Here is an 18,524-nt window from a genome sequence, read left to right on the forward strand (position 1 = left end):
TTGTTGCTTGATTGATACTGTCAGTTGAGATCACTTAGGTGACTGTTTCAGCAGATCTTATTTAACATTCTAACCTTAATTTTCCATTGATCATCATCATCAAAAAAAAAAAAAAAAAAAAAAAATTAATTAATTAAAACTTTGTATAGATTTTAAAATATTGCTTATTACTTATAAAGCCCTGAATGGTTTAGCACCTCAGTATTTGAATGAGCTCCTTTTACATTATAATCCTCTACGTCCGCTACGTTCTCAAAACTCAGGCAATTTGATAATATCTAGAATATCAAAATCAACTGCGGGCGGCAGATCCTTTTCCTATTTGGCGCCTAAACTCTGGAATAACCTACCTAACATTGTTCGGGAGGCAGACACACTCTTGCAGTTTAAATCTAGATTAAAGACCCATCTCTTTAACCTGGATTACACATAACATACTAATATGCTTTTAATATCCAAATCCGTTAAAAGATTTTTAGGCTGCATTAATTAGGTAAACTGGAACCGGAAACACTTCACATAACACCCTATGTACTTTCTACATCATTAGAAGAATGGCATCTACACTAATATTTGTCTGTTTCTCTCTTATTCCGAGGTCACCGTAGCCACCAGATCCAGTCTGTTTCCAGATCAGAGGGTCACTGCAGTCACCCGGATCCAGTACGTATCCAGACCAGATGGTGGATCAGCACCTAGAAAGGACCTCTACTGCCCTGAAAGACAGCGGAGACCAGGACAACTAGAGCCCCAGATACAGATCCCCTGTAAAGACCTTGTCTCAGAGGACCACCAGGACAAGACCACAGGAAACAGATGATTCTTCTGCACAATCTGACTTTGCCGCAGCCTGGAACTGAACTACTGGTTTCGTCTGGTCAGAGGAGAACTGGCCCCCCAACTGAGCCTGGTTTCTCCCAAGGTTTTTTTTCTCCATTCTGTCACCGATGGAGTTTTGGTTCCTTGCCGCTGTCGCCTCTGGCTTGCTTAGTTGGGGACACTTCATCTACAGCGATATCGTTGACTTGATTGCAAATAAATGCACGGACACTATTTCAACTGAACAGAGATGACATCACTGAATTCAATGATGAACTGCCTTTAACTGTCATTTTGCATTATTGACACACTGTTTTCCTAATCAATGTTGTTCAGTTGCTTTGACGCAATGTATTTTGTTTAAAGCGCTATATAAATAAAGGTGACTTGACTTGACTTTTAAGGCATCTTTTGATTTCAGTTTTAAGAAAAAAATTTAAACATTTCTTAAATCAAATAAAATGTCACAACAGACCCAAACCTGTTTTTATTGCTTGTAATTTGTTTATTTTTTGGTGATGGTGTTTGAGTACTGTACTGCTAGATTATATCATACATTTTCCAACATACAACAGTATATTTGAGCACAGCTTTACCGTTGTTTTCATCAATTTTAGTTTGCTTGAAACATTTTATGTTTTACTAACTTAATGTTTTAAAAATCAGTATACAAAAAATATGTATTTATTTGAAAAATATTTGTAACTAAAAAAAAATTCTTTAATTATTTTATTTTCTTCTTTTTTTTTTCTTTTTTTTTGTGAATTAGCAGATTTGTAGATTTTTATGTCACTGCAAAATTGTCTTTATTTTGTGCCATTAATACGCTGAGATTATTTAGTTTCACAATAGGCATTAAGCGTATTTTAACAGCTAGTGGGGCAACAGCGCCCTCCAGTGTCTGTGTGGTAAAAGCAATTGTATATTTCAAGTGATCCTCAAATCTGATTTGATTAGGGTTAGAGCTAAACTCTGCAAAAAATTGCTAAATGTTGTACCAAAAGGCAGCAGAGCAGAACATATGCACTAGTCAATTTATATAATTGATCATAAAAACATACTGCCTGGTACTCACTGGACTTCAGGCACTGTAAATTACCAAACCACACTGTCATCAATAAATTTAAGTTAGCTAGTTTTGTCTTACAGTCATTTATACTGTTTATTTTATTTATTTGACTTGTACATGTACATGCATTTAAATCAGTGTTAAATATTTTTTTCTTAAGGGCCAATAAAAGGTTTTTAAAACTTGCATGCGACTGCATAATAATAATAATAAGAAATAAATATATTCATAATAATTATAGATTTTTAAAGCAAAGTAATGAGGAGACACATCCTGTGATCTATCCGTTCTCTTCCACGTTTGATGACGTAAATGTCATGTGGTGAGGAAGCGTGTGTTAGTGGTGGAGTTGAGCACGTGGACATCTTCCCGTCAGTCCAAACATTCGCAGCGCGTGCCATGGCTGAGAAACTAGATCTTATTTCCAAGTGCATTAGAACTTTTCCTGATTTCCCTACGAAGGGGATTGCGTTCAAGTGAGTGTTCATATGCAAATGCCATTTTACAATGAGCGTGCGAGTTAAAAGCGGTGCGGAATAATGCAGAGCGGAGGAACGGGACAGAGATGTTCGGGTTTGCCAGTTTTAGATTGTCTGTGCTGTTTGTCTGCAGGGATATTTTTCCAGTCTTGAAGGATCCGAAGGCGCTGGCTGCTGTGACCGATCTCTTTGAGGAGCACGTGAGGCGCGCGTACCCTCAGGTGGATCTTATAGTCGGTAAGAGTGAGTGCAGTCATTCAGTAGATATGAGTGTGGCGTGTTACAAGGTTCAAAGTCGCACCACTACTGATAACCTTTGAGTGAGAGAGCGAAAAAAAAAAAGAAAGATTGCTACTTACTATGCAATCACATTATAATTGCTGTTAATAGTGTTCATCGTCTGGTTGACTACGTCTTGTATAATTTTTTTTTTTTTCCTGAAAATTCCTGTCATATGCACATAAACTGACAGTCACCACTTATAAGATACTACTAAATATTGTAGAAATGTAATTTTCTCTAAAGTTGCTTTGCAATGATTTGTATCGTAAAAAGTGGTATACAAATAAAATTGAATTGAATTTAATTCCTATTGGATCCGATCCAAATATTGTCAAATAAGGATAACCTAATAAATAAAATGGGGTTCTTCCTGGATTAATTAACCCTGGAAGAATTACAGGATAGTGTGTTATTGTGTAATGTATATTGTTCATTTGAAATTACAGCACCCTTATGAATTCACGGGACCTAGAGTAGAGGACATTCCTGAAAGAGTTGTTTTAAGTTCTTGTGATATCATACAGGGTGTTTTATCCTGTTGGTGATCATAATGGCCCTATTTGGGAATTATCGTGTATCTGTATAGACTTATTAAAATTCACCCAAAACATTTTAGCAAATGCAGCATTATCTAGCAGCCATCCAGAACACTCTAGGAACAGCCTAGTTCCCACACAGAACACCTTAGAAACTGCACAGCATCCACCCAAAACATCCTAGCAAACGCATTGCAACACCCTAGCAGTCAACCAGAATGCCTTGGCTAAGAAACTCTCGAGCAACCATAAAGTGAATCAGCATCTAAACACCCTATCAGTCAGCAAATAATCACCTAGAACACTTAAGGGGCTGCAAAAACCTTAGCAACCACAAAGACCACTTTAAAAACTGCACAGCAACACACTAGCAACCATTTTGCAACTACCCAGAATGCAATAGCAAGTGCCTAACAACCACTCAGAACACCCCATAGACTGCGTAGCAACACCCTAGAAACCACCCAGAAAGCCCAAGCAACTGCGTAGTAACCATTACCTTCAAATGTCAAGCTTTTAAAACAACTTCCAACTTTCTTGTGAAGCTTTCTCAAGCCAACATCAAAGTCATTTTGACAAAGTGTTGTTTTTAAATTTGTTTCTGTTTAAGTCAGTCTATCTTTGGTTTAAATGAACTTGGAGTCCTTCATGAAGATTTTTTTTTTTTTTAAATAGATTGGAATCGCAAGTGGAGTTTTGTTATAATGCTGTTTTCTTCATTCTCTCCTAGGACTCGACGCTCGTGGGTTTCTGTTTGGGCCGCTTTTGGCTCAGAGATTAGGTGTAGGATTTGCTCCAATCAGAAAAAAAGGGAAGCTCCCTGGCCCAACGTTATCAGTAGCTTATAGTCTTGAGTATGCGAAGGTAACTCCAGTTTATAAATGATCCAGTCTAGTCTATGTTTGGTTATAATGTGAGCCTCTGTTCATGATGTAATTGAGCGGTATCGTTTCAGGCCGATGCGGAGATGCAGGAAGACGCTGTTTCTGCAGGACAGAAGGTCCTGATCATTGATGATTTACTGGCTACTGGAGGTGAGTGAGACATTAAACTGGTCTACTCCAGCAAAATTACAACTGAATACTAATAAAGTACTTGAAGGGTAAATACAAAAAAAAAAAAAAAAAAAATCAGCCGCCAGGTTGCTCCCGATGGCAAATCTGGGCCTGCTTTAAAGCTGCGGTAGGGAACTTTTGACGCTCTAGCGGTTAATAAACAGAACTGCTTGCGTCTTGTGGAAGAACATCGTAGCCGGAACTACTTCTCTCTGTTTATGTCTATGAAGAATCACAAAGGTACTGGGTTACTCCGCCGCGGTACCCCCGAAGCAATCTAAAATAGTCCGAATATAAACACTTATTATAGGTGCACCCTAGTGATTCAGGACAAGCCAAAAACACGGTTTGGAAAATGGATTCATGGTGTACTCGCTTATTATATACATTTTTCTACATTTTGAACACAAACAAAGTTACGGACCGCAGCTCTGATTGGTCCGTAGAGCGGTTGAACAGCGGGAGCGATGGAGTTTCTGCAAATGGCAATAGGACCACTGGGAGGAGCCAGAGGAGCTTGATTTTTTTTCACAGATTATCTGTCTCATATTCTACTGTCAGGACATAATGACAGGTTTAACAAATATTTTAAAAATATTTTTTTTACAAAAGTTCCCTACAGCACCTTTAAAGAGCAACTAAACCTTAAACCAACTTTTTTTAGTTAATGATCTATAAGAATGGGGCTTTATTATTGCTGTTCATTGATCCGAGTTACTTTTTTGACATTTGAGTATAAAGTGTTTTAATTCTTCAATATATGGTGTAAAAACGTCTGAGTGCTGCCCTCTTCAGGTTGAACGGTGGCTACTGCAGTTGATTTTTCCCATTGGATGTTGCGGTGGCAGGTAATGCAGTTTCCAGCTCACCACGCCCCTTGGTACGAGCTACCACGCCCTTGGCAGTATAAAACCATCTTGTTCCGTCAAAATCACTGTAGTGAGTCAGGAGTTGGAAAACGATCAGGATAGACTATTATAGCATCTATTTAGCATATCAATTATTTAGAGTTATTTAGATCTTCAAGTTGGCGTAGATTTATCTGTATTTTTAGTACAGTGGTCAGGATGGTACGTAGGTGTGTTGTTGTTTGCAAATGCACTGCTGGACTGCATAGTTTTCCAGCAGACTTTAAAATTAGGCGCCAGTGGTTGCATGCACTTGGCCTGGAAGACCGCGAGTTCCCGCCTAGAGCTGAAGTGTGCAAACTGCATTTTACACGGGATTGCTTCTCCACCGCAATGGAGGTCGCCCTGAAAAGCGACGCGGTGTGGGAGTTAAGACCGCAGTTTGAGCCAGTTGCTCGGATTGATATGAACAGACACCTCGACATCCTCCACTTCAGGTGAAGGTAGGGGAGAAAAGTCCTCTACTTCAAATGAACGCTCTGTTGCAAAGCTACTTGCGTCGTTACAGTCACTCTCCATTTTAGCGTCTCTGACATCAGCTGTCAATCAATCTGTCACTGCGGGTCTCAGGTTCACGCTGCACTCACTCAGCCCCGCCCTCGGTTCATCCCCTCTCTCTCCGCTGTGCTCTGCCCACTTTTCAGCATTTTTCAAATATTGTCAGTGGGTGGAGTCAGGCTCTGACCAGAGGTTTAGTTACCCTTTAAAAAGTGTTTTCTCAACATTGAATTTTGACTGGTAGTGTATTTTTACACAAAGCAGTTTCATGCCTTGATTTTTTTTTATTTTATTTTTTTCGTTGCAGGAACCCTGTATGCGGCGTGTGAGCTGATCAAACAGCAGAAGGCAGAGGTGCTGGGCTGCTTGGTGGTGGTTGAACTGAAGTATCTAAATGGATCTGAAAAGCTGCAGTCAACCCCTGTGTTCTCTCTAATACAGTACTGACAGTCTTGTCAATGCTTGTCTGAAATGATGGTTTATGGTTCAGGAAAATTAAGAAATTCTGGTTTGTTTTATAGTAACACTTGACCCTTTGAGATTTTGATGGTCTTAATCCAATCAAGTAACCAGAAACTGAAGAGACAGACTGCACCTGAAATGGCATTCAGCATAGGTGAAATCAATAACTTCACAAAAAGCATGTCCTATATTGTATGTAATTGTCATAATCATGTGACAATCAGTAGTGCTGCTTAATTTTTTTAATACTTGGCTTCTTGGGATAGTAAAACATTCATTGAACAATTTCAAAAGTTGCCAGAAGTACACACTCTCAGGGACCGTTTTATGAATACACAGAATTCAGTATTACCTTGTCACGTAGCTTTTCCACTTACTGTACAGTAGGAAAAGTAGCTTACAGTTTCTTTGAATATGAAACATATTGCTTGCATGAACTTGTTTATTGTAAATTAAATACAGTGCACATTGGTTAACTAGATGAACGTGAAGTGCAAGTTAACAAAACTTAGGTTTCTGGGAGCCATACATTGTACTGCATTATACCAATAACCTTTTTACACGTCTACATTTATGAAGAATAATTGTGTTAAGATGCAACAGAAAGTTGCAACACCATACACCGGAAACACAGCAATTAAAAAGTGACTACCCTGAATTAAAAGTGATTTATAAGATGCAAAACTGACTGAAGATACAAAATTAAAAAGTCATTGTGTCATCCAAGTGTTAAAATCCAGGTATAATCCATAAAATATTGCACATGGTATTTTCTCAAGTCTCATTTGAATATCCTCAAATACACTCCTCTTCCTTCATCTTTTGGTCCAGTTTGTCCAGCACAATGTTCAGATCCATGGTCTTGTTCAGTTTTAGGTACATATCCTTCCTGATTGGATGTAGAGTTAGCCATGCAGGTGTCAACTCAGCCAACAGGTGAAGATGTTTCTCCATTTCATCTAAATTAGAAGAATGTTACATAGAGAAAGAAAAAAAGCTTATTAAAATAAAGCCATTGGTCCGATTTTATCAGCACTAACTGTTCTAAAACATTAATTAGCAAAAATAAATGTTCAGAATATTTGCACATTTTATCAAAAATAGCTAAACAACATGCTATAGTCCCCCCTCAGGTCATCAAATCTGTATGTTAATTTGTTTCATAATCAGAGCAAATTTGGAGAAATAGCTTGCTCCCTAATCTTTTCACATTATTACGATGACTTTAATGGGAGGAGCACTGTGTGTGCGCGCGCGAGATGTTAAAGTTGCTTTCAATTAAAATCGTGAGGTATCTATGGTCACTAAGCAGCTCACTAGGTTTGAGGAGGGAAAACCAACAGGAAACATCTGTACCAACCAGAACTAAGAGGAGATCTGTAGCTGGCGATCATGCGGTTGCAAGCGAGCTCCATGATGAGAGCCGGCTTTTTCTCTGCTACAAATACATTTCGTAGGATCCTGGCCAAATCTGGCAGCCGTGACATCATCAACAGGCGCTCCTCCTGCTGTGGGTTCCTTGTCATAGTAGAGTGCACTTTCTTAGCCTCTTTAGCACGAATCTGAATTAGGGAGAATATATGGATTAGATTCTTGTAAACCCTACAATGTTATGGGGGTAGTTATTGACTCACCCTCTCCAGCAGTGATTGTGAAACCCCTTTAAGGGCACTGGGTGTTTCTGTTGGCTTTGCAACCAATTTTGCAGAGGTCTCTGGTTCCTTAGCAAAGATGGTTTCTGCTGTTTTCAAGGCCATGTTAGCCAAGGCTTTCTCCATCTAGAGAAGATGACAACCCAAAAAAGACAGTTATGTAATGCTCATTTTTGTTTGCGGATCAACTTTGTTTTTGAATGAAATTCCATTTATATTGAAAAAGGAATCAGTAATGCCCCAAAGACAAGGTTAAAGTGCTCACCTTCGGTGTCATGAGAGCCCGAGCTTTGTCCAACACTTCCTGAGCTGTGGTCAGTTTCTCAGTTTGAGGGGGTTGAGGCAAATCACTTGGCTTGATGTTGGGAACCTCATCCACATTGAATCTCGGATGCCAGCGGGTCAGTTTGTCATCAGGAACGACAATGGGAGGGTTTAGGGAAGCCAGGAACACCTGTGTCCGACATGAGACATGATCAGAATACACCAAAATCATATCTATAACACTTCTAGGTAATAATAATAAAAAGAAAAAACCTGTAAAAACCCTGTACTTACCTTGTGGTGTCCCTTAACGATGTTGACCAGATTTTGGTGAAAAATGTGCCTTCTTTCCAAAAGACGAGAGGCTGACAAAACTGGACGAGTACCATTAAATTCTGGGGACAGAAACATGTATGAAATAAAATTAACCTTAGAAGTGGCCCAAACTAAGAGCAGATGTATTATGTATTACTTCTGTATTATGTAATGTCATTGTTCCTGAGCAAGCTCTCATTTCTCACCTTCTTCAATGACTGGCTCTACTGTAAGCTGATAGCTGGACCTTTTTGCAGTGGTACTGAAAGGAGGAATGTTTTTCTCCTGACGAAAAGTATAGGCGGAAGGGTACACACCCTTTATTTGCCCCAGATGGCTCTCTTCAAAACGCCTGCGAAGAAAGCAAAAATATGATTAGCTTTGATAAGACTGCCCACACTATTATCCGGCAGCCTGACTGCCACAAACATTTTAGCATATGGTTTCATTCAGCCTCTTACTTGTGCATCATATCTTGGACCCCTTGCTTGATCTTGGCATAAGTGACCGTCTCAGAGCGGTTGAACAGCATCCCAACTATAGTGTCTGTGCTGCAGAACATCTCCGCTAGTACTTTGTATTGGTAGGGCAGGGTAAGACCAGGTGGCACATCACATGCTAGAGTGTGATAACGCTGATAAGCTGGGAGTTTCTCTCTGAAACAAAAAATTAAGTTAAACTACAGAAGACTAACAACCAGGGCCTAAAAAGAACACTTGCCAAGCACCAAAAGGGAGTTTATGTAACAGTGGTCGTCGCCAGTTGGCCGGTACAACTTTTACGAATTGTAACAATGCAATGAAGAAAAAACAACAGCCAGTTTTTAAAGAGTTGCACCATTTTTGACATAAGCAAATAAAAATAATATTTTCCGAAGACCAGATTTTCATGATTAGCTGTTCCGTCAAAGCAAAAGAGCGAATCAAATAATAGGATGCAAACAGAGAGATAACGTCAGAGCATTATTGTGATGGCCAGCTTGTCCCTAAACAAGGTTCTAATAACTTTTACCTGATAAGAGATTACTGCTTCATTTCAGAAGATTAACTTTTCCCGTATTTATTCTCTATGACCAGAGAATGCTGCGACACTGCCGAAACACCACCGCAGTAAATTATAGTTTGAAAGGCTGCGCATTCGGCTGTACGCATACACTGAGCCACTTCAGACAGTGCACCAGGAGCGCTTCAACGGACTAAAAGAAAGACAATTAAGTCTAAATACACAGTTTTGACAAGTTACCTTGTAAATGTAGTCTTAAATTAGTTATAAAGTCTTAAATGACCGTAAAAAGTTGGGAGAAAATCTGATACCTGTCAGATCTACGTAATGTCTATCAGGTTTTAAAGAGCCGGCGCTGATTTTAAAGTGAAACCTGCTGAAATCTGTCATTAATGTATATCAAAGAACAAAAGAAAAATAATCCCTTAGACTGTTCTAGTCCCTGATTAACTTGTATAGCTTGAATAAAGATTAAAATTGAGGGAAGATGTAAACAAAGCATTGAGCAAAATTGAGGGAAGATGTAAACAAAGCATTTACGGTCATAATTCATCATCAGTAAATGAGCAATTACTTGACAAACTGTAAACTATGACTTGTGACATTGAAATAAATGCCAAAGCCATTTTCTAATAAAATCTAATTTATATTAGGCAAATCAAGGTTAGCTCAGTAAAAGTATATGGGTCCTATGGCACCATGGGTTCATACTACAGTTAACCCATTTAACCCCACCGGTCACAGTGGTGACCATAAAAAAGGTTTTAATTTATAAAGCTCTAAAAACCTAACTGGCTGATGTTTTAGTGCACTCTCTGCAAATATGGAAAACTTAAAGGATCTCAATTAAATATGTGCATTTTCACATGATTAGTTCAAATTGTCACATGACCAGGGCAGTTTATTTCCTGTTTGCACCTTGTGAAGATAACAGCATCGAAGCTCTAAAACGAAGTGCTAGTATGTTAACAAAGATGACAAATATTTGTAGTACACATTATCTTTAAGGTGTCTAGTAATGTATGGATAACACATATTTTGTTTGTGTTGAGTTGTTAGAGAAAATTGCCCTATAACGTTGCAATGACAAAATATTGCACTAAATTAAAAATATTTAATTTCAATCAATAGACAAAATTGATGTTGTAATACTGGTAGCACTAAAATAAAAGTTATGTTATAATTTACCAAAAAAAAAAAAAAAAAAAAGCGTAGATATATTATATATATATATATATATATATATCTGCAGGAATCTTTAAATTCAGTGCACACATTATCTCACCAGTCACAAATGTGAAAGACCATAAAACCCAATTTTTGTACACACTTAAAATTAATAATTATTATTGATTATTTCAAAGGGTTGATAATGACATGTTATTTGGATATTTTCATGTCTGGGAAAATTTGGGGATTAAATGGATTAACTGTTGCTAAAGGTCAGAGGTCGGCGAAGATCGCATTGAGCAGCGTGCAGAGAGATTAAACTTTCAGTTAGTGAAAAAACAAATGGCATTCTCAAAAATTAGGCGGGTCCTAAAAAGATCTTGAATTTAGTTGTAACAAATGTAGAGTCTTAAAATGGAACAAGAGAGTCATTTCAGGAGGTCTTAAATTTGCGGACAGAAAGAGAAGAATTGCGACATGGCTTAATGTGGCTATTAAACTTCAAAAGGCTACAATTTCATTGAATAAATCGGAGCACTGCACAATTTAAAGTCAGGTGCCGCACTGCTTCGTGTACTGCCATTATAGAAGAAAACCACCATTTCTGCTCACATAAAATGTGTGTGCATTTTCAATAAGCCTGTCTGCTGTTCTGCTTCAGACCAATGTGAAAATCAACCCATGTTTTTACACAGCAAACACGTCGAGTTGTAAATGTGAACTGGCAATCCATTGTAAAAATCTACACTAGGGCTGTCACTTTTGAGAAAAAAAATAATTCGAACGGATATCGAATATCATGCAATGTATTTGAATACGAACAACAACATGACAACTTAAACAGCAGCAGGAGTAAGGCATATAGCCTACCCGAATTAATTTTGTAATATTGTTTGCAAGAAACACCAGTCTATCAACTTGATCTGGATTAAGTGCTGCTCTCTTTTCATTTACAATGTTCCCCGCGGTGGAGAACACGCGTTTGGAGCGCACAGACGTGCCTGGCTACTAGCTTTTTTTCGCGTGATTTGGTCATGGGCCTATGCTACAATATGTCTAGAGTACCCTCTACTGGATAAGATGGCAATAATAGAATAAAATAGACAAACGGTCTAATCATAGACTGAAAAAAAAAAAAAAAAAAGCGCTACAAATGGCATTTTAAAAACCGGATATTTTATTTATAGTTCGATTACGGATATTTCACGTCATATTCGAATATCGAATAAAAAGTGACAGCCCCAATCTACACCATAAAAGATAGTAGTAGAACGCATTTATATGCAACTATTATAATAATTTACTTATTGTTTAAATCAATCTACAATTTTGACTACTTTTTCTTTAATGGTTTAAAAGGTTGAAATTAACAAGTTTGCCATTTTATTAAGCTTTCTGATTTTGTGAAAACCTGTATCTGAACTGTAAATCACACTTTCAGTCATTTAAATTTTATTTGTGCAGGTTTTAAAAGTTCCTAAGTTCTTAAATTTCATCTTAAATATCCTGCGGATACACTGGTCTGGCAAGAAAACAGCAATTTACATTTTTAGGTATACAATTATCCGGATCTCGGTCATAGAGGACGGTTTATTACTGGACCTCAAGCCATTTTGGTTGAAGACCCCTGCTGTAGAACGGGCCACAATGTCGCAATGACCATTAAACGTGTAGCGTTCACATTTAAATAAGTTTAATATGATTTTTAAATTATCAGTTTTAATAGTCACTGTAGACAAGTGATCCTCAAATCTGGCTTGCGAGATCCAGTTTCCTGCAGAGTTTAGCTCCGACTCTAATTAAACACACCTACCTGTGATTTTCTAATGATCCTGAAGACACGGATTAGCAAACTCATGTGTGTTTGATTAGGGTTAGAGCTAAACTTCGCAGTAAAGTGGATCTCGCGAGCCAGATTTGAGGATCACTGCTGTAGACCGTATCACAATTCCGGTTTTCTGTGCCCAAGTGTATCACCTCTTAAAGTAATTAAAATAAATAATTATAACTTTTGTTATAAAATGCAAGTTATTTAAAGTTTTATGAGGTCAGGGTTTCCCTGGGTCTCTTATCAAAATTAAATAAAGAATTCATTTCAAATGGTTTTAAAATGTCCACAAAGTAAAAGTACATACAATCACATGAGATGAGAACTCCAATTTTGAAATCACTTCTGGTAACTGAAAACAATGGCACACTGGCCAGCGAACCTCACCTTTGCTCTGGTTCAGGCTCAGCCTGTGCTTCCGTAACTTTAGCATCCTCTGCATCTCGCTCAGCCTTTCTTAGCCGAACTTTGGCAGAGATCTCCCTGGCAGCATCGAGCCTCGCTCTCAGCTCCGCTAGTGCCGACACAGGGGCAGGTGAGGGGCTCGTCACAGTTTCAGACTGTCCTTTCAGTTTTTGCAGCTTGGACTTCAGTGCCGCCACATCCTCTCTTGTAAATGTTTTCTGAAAGAACAAAAGAAACTTGATTAAATGACGAGCTTAAAAACACCAGGAGGTCCTGCACAGGTGTGATGAACCCCATGCATTACCTTGCTCGAGGTTGTCTGCTTGGGCTTATCTCCACTCATTTTGTTTACAGGGGAGCTATTTGCATTATGATTTAAAGTATTTTTGGACTCTTTGCTGGCAGTTTGATGAGGTGCCTGAGGGGTGCTGTTGGCCAAAGGCTTAATGCTCTACATTAAAATAAGACAGACTGGGTTAGCAGTGATTAAATAAAACCAAGCACTCAAATGCATTCAAAGGACAGTGGCTTACACTTGTATTAGTCAGTTAGTCATCTCAAGACTGGTCATAACTTTTTATGAAGTCAGTTACAAAAATATAGATTGGTTTAATTTGAATCCAAAAAGTAAAACAAATTAAGACTTGGTTAACTGCTAGTTAGTCAATAGTTCTTAAGACCGTTTTACCATGATGACAGTTTATGCAACTGGCAATAGTTGTATAAACAGTAACGTTACACTAAAAGTTAGCACCAAATAAACATTCAACACATCAAGGAGGGGAAAATTATCTGAGAAATAGTGGGGGGAAATTTACTTCTTAATTATTCATCTGCAAAACTCAAATCTTTACACAATAAATTGTAAACAAATATTCGACTGAATAAAATGGCAAGTGAAAATAAATAAGAAATATATGGTTGAATGAATAAAAAATAATTTATTGTGGGTTTCTAAATCTGGAATAATCGAGGGAAAAATGCGATGTTACGTTCTAAAGCAAATTAGTAAATCCATTATGTTAAAAGTACCACATATTTATTTTTATGTAACGTTACGTGCGCGTTCTGTGGATGTCTCTGGCAGTTGCGTGGTTTTGGCGTTTTAGCATGTCAAATACAGGTTACATTAAAATGAACGCAATAAAGCGTCCTGTCACCATTATGTGATGCGTAAGTTACCTGTTCTTCGTCGTAATTTCTGATCAGATCGAGCCTCTTCCTCGCCGTCTTGTGAACCGCGCGCTCCTTTGGTGCACTGACCCTCGGGCGCTTCTTGGCGCTGATGTGCTGCTCGGTTGTGGACGGGAACAGCACCGAACACACATCGAACTCAGCAGAGGACCGTTTAGGAGTTCGGGGACTCGCCGTAAAACCCTCGTTACTTACATCTCGCAAGTCAGTCGCGGTATCCGCTGTTTGTGCCGATAAAGCCTCGTCGATAACTCGGAGGAACTCCTGCTGGACATGTTTCTGCGGCTCTGGTGTTGCGAGATCACGCGTCGTTTTACGCGAAGAACGTTCAGCTCTGGACGACGTCTTTGGTTTTGTGATCACTGCTGACCCTACAACGTCTACTGACACTTTTTGTCGCTTGGAACGTGAAGACCGAGCAACACCACCCTTTTTACTCTGTGCAAAATAATCTGTAACCCGAGCTTGAGCCATTTTCTCGGTATGAATGAAGTCCATGCACTTCTCGATGATGTGCAGTAACCAATTGTTGTGATCCCACCGTGACCGGAACTTCCCTTTTAGGGTCTTCTTAAACTAATTTTCGCGCGAAACGGACCACGTGACTTATGTAGGCAGAGCTTGGATTTAACCACGCCCCTCAACCCGCTGATCAAGCCCGCATGCATGTTAAAACAAAAACATGCTAATTACATTAACAGTAAAACATTAAAAATCTTACAAATTTATACACATTCTTCTGTATATGCTCACTGCTTTTACATGCATTTTACCTTCAGGCTGAAAAATCTTTATCTACTCAGCTTCAGAAAGAGTGGATTAAATGTAAAGACAGACATGAAAAAATAATATCTAAATGTTCTTAGAAGATTGAAGAGTTTATTTACCCTTTAGATAATATATATATTATAAGTATCATTTTGGATTTGTCAGTCTTTTCAAAATAAGAAATAGGAGAATATGAAGCTCATATCTGAGGAGGGGAAAAACACCTCAATTTTATGCAGTTTGGTGATGTCGATATGGCCAAAAATAAGATGAGATTCTGACAACTTGCAATGTAGATCAATGAGATCTTAATAACCGTATTGCTGACTTCTTACATACAATAAATATCAGTTATCACTCAATATCTCCCAGCAATGTCTTTGTAGGATGATATATAAAAACAAAAAGTTTAAAATAAACTTTCATACAGTCAAGTCAAGTCGAGTCAAAATGTATTTATGTGCTAGCAGTTTACAGTATTAAATAGGAAAATAGTGTGTCAATAATGCAAAATGACAATAGTAAACACTCCATTTTCAGCTGAAAGCAGTTCATCAGAGCAAAGCTTAAAACACACAATGTCTTAAATGTTCAATAAATATGTACTGAAAAGGGTTATGTACCAGTATATCAATGCACATACCATACGGTTTAGATCATCAGTACTGGATTTTACTGACAATACAAACATAATAATGAGTTTAAGGAATGGCCAGTAATACTATATATGACCAAATTAAGCCTAGCTGTATGTTATTGTAAAATGGTGACTTGGTGAGATTATAGAAATGCCAAAAGCCTATATAAGCATAAGTAAATTAAAGAAACTTTAGCCTATTATTTAATACAAAAATGTAAAATAATAATAATAATAAACATTTCTGCAATATTATACCAAACAAGACTGCTCACAGTTATTGAAAGGCTAGAACATTATTACACTCTTAGCATATATTAATTTGGCAGGCACGTTTTTCCAAAGTGACTTCAAGCGTATAGATTTTATTAAAGCGCCATGTTCTACTTTTAGTAATTATTTAGTTGTAAGTAATTAAGATGATCAGATGACAAAAATTATGACGGGGAAAAAAAAAAAAGGCAAACTTGAACTATAATATCCTTTTGTCGAAATACACGTTACCCAAAACCACCACTAGATAGAGCCACTATAAAAGACATAGGGCTAAGCCAAGACAATGTCATATTCAGCGTAAGCTATACTAAATGATCAGTCAAAAATAATCAGTCTGTGTGTATTTGAAAGGAATGGAGAACATCAGCATGTACCCACAGTTTCGCTGCACTGAACTAACACTTAGAATAAAAGAAGTAACCAGATTTAAGGCACGTGCACGTTACACTACTGCACGTGCTCAGAAACGTAAACAACACTTCCGATTGTTTTACTCACACAATATACACACGGGATGTTGTTCAGTTATGTTTTTTCATAAGTAGCCTATAAACACAAGATATAGCATTAATAATACAGTTTCTTAAAAGACTCTTTTAATTTCAGTAGCCATAACTATCTTGGCTTGTCTAACGTTATCATTATCAAAATATTTAAATAAAGACGAACCTGCTAAACATGCACCACGTGTCTGAAATAACGCAAAAGCTCTGTATAACTGGCTTTCCTACACTTTGGAAGCTGAAAGGCCATAATTCTGTGCGTGACATGCTTGAGTCATATTTCTCAGTCGAAAGCGGCGTTGCTCGTCTGGCAGAAGTTGTCTATCTATCATCAGAGTGGGAGTTACTTTCAACTAACTGTTTGGACGCAGTTTGGACGCAGTTCGGACTAGACAGACAGAACAAACTCTCTTTATACGTTTTGTGGCATTGTATAATAGTTTGTGGACATATTCTGGTGAAGTTGGAGCAGATTCGTGCAAGAACGGAAGCAAGACTGAAGAAAGTTTAACAAACGCCGAGGCGCTGAATCACATTTTCCATAAAGATACAACAATGAATAATCGACTTTCATGAAGCAGCTTTCTGAATTTTGTATCGAAACAATCTAACGGGACGTCTTAAGAAATTATTCGTTCATTTGTATGTTTTTAAAACGCTTTACAGAAAAAAAATTGTTTTACTAGTTCAGTCGATGGTCTACATGTTAATACGTTAAATCGATTAGAAGCGATTTTTTCATTTATCGAGGTACTGTATGTTCGCCATGTAGCTTTTCTCTCTCCACGGTTCTGAGATGGTTGTGTTGTGGATTTGTGTCGTGGGAGGAATGTAAGTGGAAGTGTCTCTCATGGAGCTTCAGGTGCTGTGCGGATTGCTCTACTGCTGCTTGCTGCCCATCTCTTTACTGGCAGGTAAGACCTCAACTTGTGTTCTACCCACGCCTATACACAATACAGACAAACAAGAATTGTTTTAAACACAAATCCTTAATAACATTTGCTTTCCCTTTTCCCTTTATTGATTTATCTTGCCATAAAAAATGGGAAAGAGTCGCCAAGATGAAAAAAGTAGAAATCTTCGCTACTGCCACGTTTTTAAAAAGCATTTTGTGTTTCTTTTGTGTCCACGTTTCATTCATTTTGAAACGTTTATACCATCTTGCACAAACAAACAACATGACTCAATGGCTCCAAAATGTCACGGGGCGTAACCGTGAAACTTTTGAACCATTGCTTACACCCTGAATACACTTATAAATGAGTTTTGAGTAAAACAGTCACAATTTGAGGCTAAAATTTGTGTATATACATAAAGTTTTTTTTAGAAGTATATTCCTTGTCCCATGTGTTTATAGAAACATAATTTATCTTAGATGAAACACACACACATATATTTATATGCTGTAGATAGACAGGTGTGTTCAGGGGCGCCGCACTGGGGGAAGGTTAGGACATTTCCAAGGACCCGATGAGGTAGAGGGGCCTGTAAAATGATTTTTACCATCTAATCACGCTTTCACTTGAGCTTCATTGCTTGAACGTCTCCCCTCATTCAGGTGTTTGTTTAGCAGACACGTTCGAGCAGGTCACTTTCTCTGGGCCCGGTTTGCAGTTCACATCTGTTTTCTTTCTCATACCTGTTTTACTGTCTTCTCACACAGTTATTTTTTTCTGGGTAATTTGCTTGCATTCTACCGAGCACAAATACTTAAATGCTTGTGGTTTTTAAGCCTCACCTCCCATGAAGTATCTAATTATGGGGGTTTCACACGTGAAATTGTTAAACCAAGGTCGTAGTTCTTACTGGGTTGCTAATTAATCCTGTAATTTCACACTCTAAACACGTAATTCCAAGATTTACAACTTTAATAATATTAAAATTATTTCTGGCATGTAACGTGTTTTGCTAACTCCCAGCCTGCAACATTTCATGGTATGGCCTACATAGACAGGAAATGGCATTGAGATATGGGCCCTAAAAGGGTTTGTCCATGGGTTCCATGTTGTCTCTGTCTTAATTAGCCCATATGAATCTCATGTAAAGTCTGATTTGGGCTTATTCAAATAGAACATTGGCCCTGGCATGAAATATGAACTTAATGTCCTTTATCTGTGCACATAACACTACAGTAAATGATCAAAATGTATAATACACAACAACCAATCAAGTACATTGGTAATCAAGTAAGTCCAGTGGTCTCTGCAATCTGTTTAAGTCTGGAATGCACTACATGACTTTTAAAATCTGAATAGATTTTAAAACACCAGACATCATGTGATTCGTAAATAGTTACAGAAGATAAATGCAGAAACATGTTGGTTTGCTTGGAGACACATGAAAAAACATGTTTATTTTTTCAAGTCCTTCGAATGGATGAAATCATAGTTTGAAGCTAAAAT

At 37.9% G+C, this 18,524-nt stretch overlaps 3 protein-coding genes across 6 annotated transcripts in view; 2 read left to right on the forward strand and 1 right to left on the reverse strand.

Annotated features, from left to right (window-relative positions):
* Positions 1-2,203: 2,203 nt before the first annotated feature.
* LOC113051293 (adenine phosphoribosyltransferase-like) lies at positions 2,204-6,764 on the forward strand. Its single transcript, XM_026214899.1, has 5 exons — positions 2,204-2,364; positions 2,501-2,604; positions 3,916-4,049; positions 4,141-4,219; positions 5,954-6,764. The coding sequence occupies exons 1-5, from the start codon at positions 2,288-2,290 to the stop codon at positions 6,091-6,093; spliced, it is 534 nt and encodes a 177-aa protein (XP_026070684.1). The 5' UTR covers positions 2,204-2,287; the 3' UTR covers positions 6,094-6,764.
* On the reverse strand, positions 6,533-14,521 carry LOC113051292 (DNA replication factor Cdt1-like). Of its 2 annotated transcripts, XM_026214897.1 has the most exons (10): positions 13,927-14,521; positions 13,049-13,195; positions 12,727-12,962; positions 8,801-8,995; positions 8,546-8,691; positions 8,319-8,419; positions 8,026-8,214; positions 7,743-7,886; positions 7,469-7,670; positions 6,533-7,067 (listed from the first exon to the last, which is right to left on the reverse strand). In XM_026214897.1, the coding sequence occupies exons 1-10, from the start codon at positions 14,434-14,436 to the stop codon at positions 6,904-6,906; spliced, it is 2,034 nt and encodes a 677-aa protein (XP_026070682.1). In that variant the 5' UTR covers positions 14,437-14,521; the 3' UTR covers positions 6,533-6,903. The 2 variants fall into 2 exon arrangements, with proteins under 2 accessions (XP_026070682.1, XP_026070683.1); XM_026214898.1 differs by lacking the exon at positions 13,049-13,195.
* Positions 14,522-16,373: 1,852 nt separating this feature from the next.
* Positions 16,374-18,524, forward strand: part of LOC113051294 (piezo-type mechanosensitive ion channel component 1-like) — a 99,431-nt gene continuing 97,280 nt past the window's right edge. For 2 of the 3 annotated variants that reach the window (XM_026214903.1, XM_026214902.1), the window contains exon 1: positions 16,374-17,036. In XM_026214903.1, the coding sequence (XP_026070688.1) occupies positions 16,973-17,036 (64 nt within the window). In that variant the 5' untranslated portion in view covers positions 16,374-16,972. The remainder of the gene's footprint in view (positions 17,037-18,524) is intronic. The other variant, XM_026214900.1, reaches the window with a different exon arrangement.

Source organism: Carassius auratus, chromosome 32, assembly GCF_003368295.1.
Source record: "Carassius auratus strain Wakin chromosome 32, ASM336829v1, whole genome shotgun sequence".
In the NCBI taxonomy this organism is placed as follows: Eukaryota; Metazoa; Chordata; class Actinopteri; order Cypriniformes; family Cyprinidae; genus Carassius; species Carassius auratus.